This window comes from Silurus aristotelis (assembly GCF_946808225.1).
Source record: "Silurus aristotelis genome assembly, chromosome: 3".
In the NCBI taxonomy this organism is placed as follows: domain Eukaryota; kingdom Metazoa; phylum Chordata; class Actinopteri; order Siluriformes; family Siluridae; genus Silurus; species Silurus aristotelis.
The window spans coordinates 19,170,890-19,182,893 of NC_139576.1; the positions used below are offsets into that span (position 1 = coordinate 19,170,890).

The following is a 12,004-nucleotide window of genomic DNA, read 5'->3' on the forward strand; positions in this document are numbered from 1 at the left end:
ATCATCATCATGATAAAACAATGAAAACAATAGCTATACAATTATATTATAAAAGTAATATATTAGTTATAATATAATTGTATTATATTATATTATATTAGTTATAATATAATATAATATAATACAATTATATTATAACTAATATATTACTTTTATGTATTATTATTATTATTATTATTATTATTTGTTGTGCATTGTAATGCATATTAAAAGGGACATATAAAAAAAGGACATATATTTGTCACACGTACTGAAAAGTTCTGTGAGTTAAAAGTTTATACATTTATTTCCTGAAATAATTAAAAGTAAGGATAAGAATATGTGCTCTTTTTATGAGTATATACAAATTTAACTTGATCTTAGGAGAACACTGGAAAGAACATGGTTCCCCTCTATCACAGTCCCCATATTCCTCACCTTCCTTAAGACAGTGATTAATGCTTAGATTAATTTCTGTGCTGTTTATAGATGAGAGCTCTATAAATAGTGTGTTTCATTTTGGGAAAAAAATATATTTTAATCTGACTCATGCCAGGTGTGTTGGTTACATGCTGCTTCATCACTGTGAGGGATACCAGGTAGCCCAGGTCTCATTTAGAATGTCCAGAAATAGAGAGAAAAGACTTGAAATAGACCACCTGATTTGAATGAAAGGAGTGTGTGAATTGGCAGGAGCAGACACAGGAAGGATTAGGCAAGGTAGTGTACAAAAATAAAGGAAAAAAAACCTCACAAGAATGTCACACACTGCAGTGCCATTATGTAACTAAATTCAGCCTCCTACTGACTAGAGCTCAGGCTCGGTTTTCCTCAGCTATCAACATCCACCGATTCAGGAAAAGTCAAGCTCATGTAATAGTCTGCCTCTTCAGAATGCTGAACTCATGGAAAATTGCATCTAGCTTTGGTTACAAACTCAGATATGACTGATTTACTAGTACTACTTAAATAAAATGTATCATCATGAACCCTTAGAAACAAACAATATGCTGACTTTATTATTGTAAAGTAAAGGAGGAAACTAAGTAACACTGTTATGAAGTGAGAGTATAAGGTGTGCATTGGCCCATTTATGGTGATATGCGACTGCTGGCTGTGTACAATGGATGCTCTGTGAATCTTATGATAAGTATAGGCTGCCTGTGCCAGGAGGCTCCATCCATGGCTTGACTCCAGTTCTGGTCCTCACAAGGCAAATAAATTAATTCACATGAAATTTTTTGGGTCATGATTTAAAATAACCCATTGGGGAAATATATAGCACTTTGTATGATGGATTGTTTACTTTGTATGCTTTGAAATGACTTTAGAATTTAGAATGTTAGCTAAATCCCTGATTATAATTCTAATCAGAAGGTTTTCTTTTCTTTATTTTTAATTACTCTATGGTTTTGTAAAATTGTAATCTATACTTTATCTAAAATTAGAGGTTCGGAACTCGTGGCGCGGAAAATTCGTGGGTTCTCATTTGAATCCTAACTAACAGCAAGTTGCGGATTATCTTAAAATCCGTGGGAATCCGAATGTTCAGGAACGTTGGGAACAACATTTTAAACTGTTTTCACTTACAAATTTCATAAATCTTTTAAAACAGGTTATTGTATCAAAGTGACATAATGTCTAGATGAATTCACTAAGGTACCATAGGGGCTGCGTGGGTGTGCCCAAAATTTGCAGATTTTCGGGGAGCCGTTACGTTCTAAGACCCCCTGTGAGTTCCGTGGGACAACTGTACATTGTTCTTTTTATATTATATAAATTTTTTATATTATTCAACATATTTACTAGAATGTTTATAGCAGATGCTTACATTATTTAAACCCAACAAAAAGTGCTTCCTGTATGGACCCATTTATTTATCATGTATAAAATAAGACTGTATAAGCTTAGAAACTCAGAAACTTAAAGCTTAGAAAGTTAGATAATTCTTTCTTAAATATTTGGAAACAATGTAACTATAAATAAATAAAATACAAATGGTTGTTTTTAACAAATAATAAATGTTTGACATTGATTTGACATGATTATTATCATATTGTTTGTGTTCCTCTTATATTACAGGCTCTATTACAGTATTACTTATTGCAAGCTTTCCATCAAATTCTTGCATTTTATTCCTAGTTTATAGTTTTTATAAAAAATTATCGATTCAGTGATGGTCAAACAAATGTAGCAACAGAGGCCCTGTTCTCTATTGCACAGTCATGGCATGCTGCTGGAGCAAAGGGACATGATGCTGAGTGTCCATGAGGAGAGGACAGATGGCTCCACATCGGGAGCCACTGACACCTGAGCAAACCAGTGTGGTGACTCATGTGCTGATGTAATCATTAGCAATGCTGTACTGCCTCATAATTCCCAAAAGGGAACATTTTCCTCCACCTTCCGCCCTGGGTTGCCATGGCATTACTGGTTACCAGGCCACTATTGCTAGCTGGCTTTGGGGTCATCTGTTTCATGTTCACAATAATTCAAATGCTTACACTTCATCGCAAGAAAGGAGCTACCGAAGTTAGACTGGTAAAAGGATAGTAGTACTTCCATAACTTTTTAATAGTAAGATAGCATGTGAAGGTCCTCCGTTCGTGATTTAAGTTATTTGCGCTAAGAGGAAGCCCATTTTACCGCCAGTAAATAACTTTCTGAATGTGACCTGTTACAAACAATGAAGTCAGTTTGATTCAGATCAACATTTTGAGTTTTATATAATAATTAAAAAAGGAAAACTTCAGCTATTGTGTAATAGAAAAAATAGCATTTCCTAAACATTTACCATGATGCCATTACTAGTGTTGCTTTTTTCCACATGGAAAATGCAGTAATTGATCAACAGGAAAGATGATACTTGTTCTGTGTCTTTCATTTCCAGATTTCAGTTGTATTCTTGTTTTGCTACTTTGTGTAATGCAACTGCAGGAAGGTTGATGGGGCAAAAAATAGAAAGAGTTTTATTTATTCTTGAAGTTCATAAGGTTATGTATGGCACAGCAGTGTGGATGCAATTTTGTTTAATAAAACAAATAAATTGCCCAGAACTAAGTTTGTATTCTTAAATATGTTTTCTATTTAAATATACATTTGTGATTTCTGAACCAAAATTATATGACTTATAAAATAATTAATCGACAGTTACACTAACGTACAGATTCCTTGCTAATGTAATCTGTATTACTTACCTGTGTAATTGGGCAGGTTTTGCATTAGGTTCCATGCTGATTCTTTATTACATTTGAAACCCGAAAAAATATGACAGTGAGTAAGACCCGTTAGTGAAGTTTCAGTTTTACTACTGATGACTTCAAGTGGACAAACCCAGTTTATGAGTGAGGACCATGAATAAAATTTCTGAGATTTCTATCTTGTCTTAATACAGTGTAGTGATCCTGTTGATAAGTGACTGCTGCTTGATCGGGTTCTTTCTATCTGGAAGGAATGTGTCCAGGGAAATTAGAGAGAGCAACCACATAACACCAGCAGGCATTAAACATACGTCACCTTGCTCTGCCCCTGCACGGGTCAGCTCCATTAGGCCTGGCAGATGAAATCTAACCCGGTCTCCTGCCATCAACAAGCTATCTGTGTCACTGTTCTTTCCTCCCTAGATTGGCAGTGGGTAAAACATAGCTCTGGCATCATATTCTACTTAGTATCATGTCGCACCCAGTTTTTCTCATCATTTAGCTGATTTCTGATCAGTTCAGGTGCATTAATGGATTTTGCTTTGTACTGTGCTGTGCAGTCTAGCAACTTAGGCATGTAGGTTTTTGCTGAAAGAGTCTGCCTTGGAAAGAGGAATAATCAGGGATCAAAAACAGCCAGGAAACAACGGTATGATAAGCGTGTTTGCCCTATGCTGCTGCTGCTGCTGCTGCTGTGTGTGTGTGTGTGTCTATGTCTGTGTGTGTGTCTGTGTGTGTGTGTGTGTGTGTGTGTGTGTGTGTGTGTGTGTGCGTGTGTTTGTGTCTGGCACAGGCTGAAGGTCAGAGGAAGTATCAGTGTCAGGAAGTGTTTGGCTGCCAGGTTCAGACCAGGTTACTGCTGTAATGAATGGCTATGCTGAGAAACACCTTGAGAGTATTAAAGAACATGGAATGTTTCTCTCTGCCAAACTTAAATCAAAAAGCAAAAAACAAAAAAACAAAAAAACCCCACTAAAATTGTATTAGTTGTTGCCAGGTAGATGATTAATTACATAGGCACCCTAGAAGCACAGATTAAGTGTTACGTGGTGGACTAAACACTAATAAGAATCACTGGTTTTGAATATCACCACAATTAGTGTCCAACTTTTCACCTTTGTAATGTGTAGTATGGACTGCGTGAGAGATTTCAAAAGTAACTTGAAGAACTTAGTAATTAGCTAATAAATCTGGTGAGGTTAAATGCTAGAATCTGGAGTTTCACTCTCACAATTCAGTGGAAAGTTTTTGCTGTATGTGTGTGTGTGTGTTTGAGAGAGTGTTAGAGACACTCAGAGAACCTGCAGTGTTTTTGATCCAACTGATCAGCTAATTTTCGAGCCCATCATGAGTTGGCTTGGATGTCTTGTGCCAGGGGAAAGTTCATTGTGCAGGACAGTGGGTTCCAAGGGCTAAAGATTCCTTGGCTTATAGGAGTTATGTGTCTGAACTCATGCTGTCACTTTTATCAAGGGACCATGACATCATTCTAATATATCGGCAACACTTAACTCAACTGTAGTCTTCAAAGGGCTACCTGACACCCGCATAAGCCGTTTATAACAACTGTCGTGCAGTACTTCTATATCATGCATTTAAATAAATTTAATTCGATTAGACTTCAGTTTATCCTGGTTAGTGTCTGTGGATCTGTAACCCCCACAACACTGGGCACAAGGTGGGAATACATGTTGGACAGAATACTATAGCCCATTGTACTGATTCACACTGATTCACACTTTTGGGGCAATTTTTAGAGTAGCTAATTGATCTAATGGCATGTATTATTGGAAATTTAAAGAACCCCACAGAAAACCCATGTGGCCACAGGGAAAATATGAAAAACTCCACACAGACAGTAACTAACATCTAAATCAAATGCCAGGACACGCTGCGCTATCCACATGAATATTTAAAGTATTTAAAAAAAACTGGCAAATAAATTAATTTCCACCTGTTTAGGGGCCTTACGTTGAGTTTTTTGTAATAAAAAATTATTGGATAAAGGCTGATATGAAAAGATATTTTATATTTACTTTTTACTAGGCTTATGTTATTATTTTGTTGTGACTCTTTTAAATGGTGTTTTACTATTACGCCTCTCCCCTTTTCTCACCAACAGCTAAACCCAGAGCCACAATACTCTAGACACAAAAACAAAAGTGTCCTAATTAATATTTTCTTTCATTTCTTAAATGAAATGAGATTATATATATATATATATATATATATATATATATATATATATATATATATATATATATATATATATATATATATATATATATATATATATATAAGGACTTATATAAGTTTTATTGATCTCTCAGTAAACCTTCACTACTACATATTATTACAGCACATCTGTCTGAAAGTATAAGTTATAGAAATGAAAGCTGAAGATATACAACTTAACCCAAGGTTGCAGTGAGTGACATTCTTTGCTGCAGGACTGGGTTGTTTGTCTCTGCTTTTACCTCGTGCCCCCTTTACTACAAACAGCTAAATCAAAACAACCTCCACTGCTGTCCAACTAGAAATGTCGCAGCACCGTGTTACATATCTAACGAAACACTGGTAAACATTAGTTGTATTGTGGTACACTGTAGGCTGGTGTCATTTGGTGTCATCTAGTGTCACATGTCATAGTACTGCCTTGGCCTTCTTCTGTCACATAAATCTAGTTTTGCTGTAGACAAAGTACAGGCTGTACTTTCACATCACAAAAGCATCAGCTTGACCTTATTCAGGCTAAAACAAACTAAAACATTTACAGCCAAAAAATCTCTCACTATCTCACTAAGTCTCACTATTCTTTCCTGTGAGGTGTGAAGTACTTAAACTGCTAATTCAGCATTTGTTTTAAAACCAGGAATTTCGAAAACAGTTTCTTGATAATGCAAGTGCTCTACAACTAAATATTTTAGCAGGTATAATTTTACAGATGTGTTGTGCTGTTGTCAGATAGGGGCAGAATGCAAACCAAAGTTGAAATCCTCCCCTAAGCCCTCCACCCTACATGTTTCCTGTTTCTCCCATCGCTGCACCTGCAGAGCCAGGCAGGAAGCCAGTGCAGGTGCTAACGTAGCCTGGTCCGTTCGTGGCTTCATCAGCGCTCCGTCAGCTATCAAACTCTGCAAATCCTGCGCCCGCTCACTTCCTGTCTGTCTGAGAGAGTGAAACAGCGTGCACCGTGAGGCGCTGAGACCCTGCTCCATGTCACTCGCTGAGACAGGCGGTATATGTGTGTGTGCATTATTTAGCTTGGGCCTGTAAAGGATGTGGTGGCTTTTAAGCTCCCTTGACTTGGTGCATGCCTGCATCTAAATATAGGGATGGATCTGTTACAGTTAGAAGCCTGACTTATCAATTGGCTTCTCTTCTTTGGCTCTGTTGCTTTGATTTTAATCAAGGTTTAGTGGTTGACAGCAGCACGTACCCTTGAGACAACATCGCTGTGACAACAGCGTGTTGCTAGACAAGGAAGCAGCAAACAACCTCTGACGCTGTTTGCACAATGTGTCATAACTTGCTGCAGTTGTGAATTCATTTAATTCTAAGTATCAGACCTCATTCTAGCATTGTGTTTGGATGTATTTTAGCCTTGATAGGTACTACATGCAATTGCAATGATATTAATATATAAAAACGTTACAGATAATATTATTATCAGAATTTAGCTGGTTTTCTCCAGTGGTGGATTGTGAAAGAGAGCCCCAACTTTCACAGTACATCAGGCATTTAAAAATATTAATCTTCATTAAAAGTTCTCAGTCAAGATCCTATACATTCCAAATTCCACTACAATACAAATATGCTTTTTTGCATGATCAATAAAAAATAGTTTTAGAGAAACTGATCATGCTTTCTCGTGCTCATGCAATGAACACATTTTCAGGGCAAGATGAGCAGCAGATGGCTCATGACAGGATTGCAAAATTTGTCTAGTTTCATTTTATAGATTTGTTTTTCTAGCCAATAATAGGGATTCAATCAAGTGTAGATAGTGGGTTTTTGATGAACAGAAGCATTTATATTGTAATATATTGCAAAGATTAGTCAGGGGGAAAGGTAGATTATGTATAATGTGTATAATTCTCGACATTAAAGGGAAGGATATCCGAACATCAGAAATGTGTCCACCATGGTAAACTTTTTACCACATGAAAGGCTAAGAAAGAGATGCCTGAAATTTGGATAGTTTTTTGTGTGGTTTATGATATATAGTTGGGTTGGAAACCTGAAAAAAGACCTGTTATAATGTAGCTGAACAATAGTATGTGTTAGTATAAGGTAGTAGACTGTATCATTGATGTTGTCAGCTCTCAATCTCATTTTATGCGTTTACTCTAATATAAATTCACCTGTAGCCTACAGCATAAGCCAAGGGTGATACCCTTTCAACTTACTTTTGTCTGAGTCTCTATAGTCTTTGTCCTGTCCCACCAAAATCAAGGATTTTTTACAGCCATATTGTTTACATAGACAGACTAGGGAGCTCTATGTAGCTGGAAAGTGTTTGTTTTTTCATGTACCATAGAGCTCATAATCCTGATCTTTCTGCAAATAAACTTTGCAGATAAAACACATTACATCCAAGCAAATCAAAGTAGCTTCACATTTTTGTTGCCATTTCATCAAGCTCATTTTCTATCTCTGTTGATTATAAAAAAAAAAAAAAAAAAACACAGAAAAATCATTTCTAAATGAAATGAGTGTAAATGATTGATGTTTGACACAAAAAAAAAGCTGGGAGCTGAAGATAAATTGAAGTTTTTGGTTGATAAAAGAATTAAATAGTTTCATAAACATACCCCTGCCCCTCAAGAGTTATGTCTAGAGGAGGCTGATTAAGACAATGAGCTCATATCATTAAACTGAAATTTAACATCATGACTCATTACACTGTAGACTAGTGATTTTACAGAAGGAATATTGACCGTTGTTGGCTCATTATATCACTCATGCTTAAGTGATTTACTCCCTTTTTGCAATCCACTATTAAGAATGGTCTTTGATAGGTCTACTGTCAGAAATAGAATTTGTTTGTTTCTGTTAAATAGTTAAATGATTTTCTCAATACTAGATTTCTTATTGTTGCATTCAAAATGAGATGTCATTAATAACACCTGAGAAGTCAGGAAATGGAGTTATACCATGTGCATAATATTGTTTGTTTGTTTTTATTTAATTATATATATATATATACAGTGAGGAAAATAAGTATTTGAACACCCTGCTATTTTGCAAGTTCCCCCACTTAGAAATCATGGAGGGGTCTGAAATTGTCATTGTAGGTGCATGTCCACTGAGAGAGACATAATCTAAAAAAAAAAATCCAGAAATCACAATGTATGATTTTTAAACTATTTATATGTATGATACAGCTGCAAATAAGTATTTGAACACCTGTCTATCAGCTAGAATTCTGACCCCCAAAGACCTGTTAGTCTGCCTTTAAAATGTCCACCCCCACTACATTTATTATCCTAAATTAGATGAACCTGTTTGAGGTCGTTAGCTGCATAAAGACACCTGTCCACCCCATACAATCAGTAAGAATCCAACTACTAACATGGCCAAGACCAAAGAGCTGTCCAAAGACACTAGAGACAAAATTGTACACCTCCACAAGGCTGGAAAGGGCTACGGGGAAATTGCCAAGCAGCTTGGTGAAAAAAGGTCCACTGTTGGAGCAATCATTAGAAAATGGAAGAAGCTAAACATGACTGTCAATCTCCCTCGGACTGGGGCTCCATGCAAGATCTCATCTCGTGGGGTCTCAATGATCCTAAGGAAGGTGAGAAATCAGCCCAGAACTACACAGGAGGAGCTGTTCAATGACCTAAAAAGAGCTGGGACCACCGTTTCCAAGGTTACTGTTGGTAATACACTAAGACGTCATGGTTTGAAATCATGCATGGCATGGAAGGTTCCCCTGCTTAAACCAGCACATATCCAGGCCCGTCTTAAGTTTGCCAATGACCATTTGTATGATCCAGAGGAGTCATGGGAGAAAGTCATGTGGTCAGATGAGACTAAAATAGAACTTTGGGGTCATAATTCCACTAAACGTGTTTGGAGGAAGAAGAATGATGAGTACCATCCCAAGAACACCATCCCTACTGTGAAGCATGGGGGTGGTAGCATCATGCTTTGGGCGTGTTTTTCTGCACATGGGACAGGGCGACTGCACTGTATTAAGGAGAGGATGACCGGGGCCATGTATTGCGAGATTTTGGGGAACAACCTCCTTCCCTCAGTTAGAGCATTGTAGATGGGTCGAGGCTGGGTCTTCCAACATGACAATGACCCGAAGCACACAGCCAGGATAACCAAGGAGTGGCTCTGTAAGAAGCATATTAAGGTTCTGGCATGGCCTAGTCAGTCTCCAGACCTAAACCCAATAGATAATCTTTGGAGGGAGCTCAAACTCCGTGTTTCTCAGCGACAGGCCAGAAACCTGACTGATCTAGAGAAGATCTGTGTGGAGGAGTGGGCCAAAATCCCTGGTGAAAAACTACAGGAAATGTTTGACCTCTGTAATTGCAAACAAAAGCTACTGTACCAAATATTAACATTGACTTTCTCAGGTGTTCAAATACTTATTTGCAGCTGTATCATACAAATAAATAGTTAAAAAATCATACATTGTGATTTTTGGATTTTTTTTTTTTAGATTATGTCTCTCACAGTGGACATGCACCTACGATGACAATTTCAGACCCCTCCATGATTTCTAAGTGGAAGAACTTGCAAAATAGCAGGGTGTTCAAATACTTATTTTCCTCACTGTATATATATATATATATATATATATATATATATATATATATATATATATATATATATATATATATATATATATATATATAATATTTTTTTTTTTTTTTTAATTTTTAATAAAGCATTCTCTAAGCAAAAGTTCCTAAAGGTCTTTTTGGAGAGTGATTGATTATTAGCACCCTTACTTACTCCTACATAAAAACCCTGTCAGTAAAGAAAGACCTCTGTTGTAAGCGTTATGTAATCAGAAAGAACTGCAGCCATTAGTTGTTTACTTTTGCTGCAGTTGTGCTTAAAAACTCAATAAATTACACAAAGGAAAAAGTGTTTCTCTTTTATGCTTTGTCACTGCTACGAGGTTCATGTCTTCAATCCTTTGACCTCTCTACTTACCCTCAACCCATGTTCCTGGAATGCTTCTCTTTGACTGACACTGTCACTTATTAAGCTAAGTCACTCTTTGGCCCCACTAACTGACAGGTCGTTGTACTTTTTCCAGTCTGACAGGACTATCTGCTGAAACATCTTCAGGCATTTGAAACAGAGCTTTCATTCACCTCTCCACCTCTTTGCCCTTAATACATGAATGTGCTTCTATTTTTAAATGGCTGTCATTTAAAAAACCCTTAACCCATAATCACTAATCTGTTAATAGCATACAGTACATTCAAATCATATAGAATATGTTGAAATGTGTTTCCATGAAGCTTTGCACTAACACTATAGAGATTGATCTTTGCTAAGGGCAGTAGGCAGACATGTCTGAGTCATGTCTGGGCAATGCAATGTTTGTGTTCTTATTGCTCTGCCGAACAATTTACTTTTTAAATGTGCTAAGCACAAATTCCTGTCTTACAGATACGTTAGCTAATCTATTTTCTCTGCCTTTCAGGATGCATCGATAGCTCACCGATTTCACTTGATGCGGGAAAAACATCCAGAAAAGTTCAACAGCAGGTAAAATTCCATCAGTGTAAATAGGTCATGGAAAATTGAGGGATGTGCTTCCAATGAATTTATTCAAAAATAAATAGCTACAAATAAATCTCAATTGTGTTATCGTTTTTACATACTATGCAGTTTACCCTAATTGTATGAGATACCCAAAGGTTTTCTAAATGACATCAGTATGTTTAAGATTTGATGTATTTTTTTAAAGGTGAAATGGTGTGCTATTTCTGCATTTTCTTACTGACAATGCTGCTGTTTTGTGCCTCTTCTGGCCGCAATTGTAACTACTGGGCAATTCATTGTGAATCAATACATGAATAAATGCCACCTACCTGGCAAGATCAATTTGATTACTGTTGCTTGGCTACAGTCGGAAACTGCAGCCAGTTCATAATTTGTAGAGTTTTATATAACCAGCTTTTCAGTTCTGAGCTTTTGAACTATCTTAGTTTGTATAGCTTTTGACGTTTGATATTTCCTTCCTCAATCACTAAAAGTTTATTTGTTTCCAGTTAAAAAATGATCAGGAACATAAACTTTCATTATTCAACTTCCCCGAACACAAGGAGAGTATTAGTTTGAGTTTGCCTTGTAGCCTTCAAAAAGACACTTTGACTCAGAAAAGTTTGATGACTGAGAGGTACTTTATTTCATTCTACTTTAAAAACTGTCAGGGTCATTGTCAGGTTGAGCACAATGGTGCTTGTGGCCAAGCTGCAGAAGGCGGTGGAGTGAATGTCACTGTAATTAAAAAGTTATATAATATGTCGCTTGTCAATTCAGAATCATAAGCTTACAGGGCAGTGAAAGGCAAACTAGTCATCTCTCATTAAGGACACATATATATATAGTGAGAAGAAAAACAGGCAGAATGTTATCTGAACTGCGTTTCATTTCTTTTTATTTTTTTGTATAACAGACAGACAAATTTATCAAGGCAATAAATCTTCTGTGATAGAATAAACATTTTAGTTTTTGTTATGACTTACATTATAGGAACTATAAACGATCATTCCGTCCTGAGCCTCTGCTTTTTTCTGTCTCTTGAAGCTTGTGAGACAAAACAAAAAACAACCAAGCAGTCTCCT

The 12,004-nt window shown here is 36.5% G+C and overlaps 1 protein-coding gene and 1 long non-coding RNA gene across 6 annotated transcripts in view; one reads left to right on the top strand and one right to left on the bottom strand.

The window, feature by feature from the left end:
• Positions 1–12,004, top strand: part of dgkg (diacylglycerol kinase, gamma) — an 86,531-nt gene that overhangs the window by 52,428 nt on the left and 22,099 nt on the right. For all 5 annotated transcript variants that reach the window (XM_083538138.1, XM_083538137.1, XM_083538140.1 and 2 more), the window contains one exon: positions 10,858–10,922. In XM_083538138.1, the coding sequence (XP_083394264.1) occupies positions 10,858–10,922 (65 nt within the window). The remainder of the gene's footprint in view (positions 1–10,857; positions 10,923–12,004) is intronic.
• LOC310724311 lies at positions 2,533–3,237 on the bottom strand. Its single transcript, XR_014533037.1, has 2 exons — positions 3,177–3,237; positions 2,533–2,910 (listed from the first exon to the last, which is right to left on the bottom strand). It is a non-coding gene; the product is annotated as an uncharacterized lncRNA (long non-coding RNA).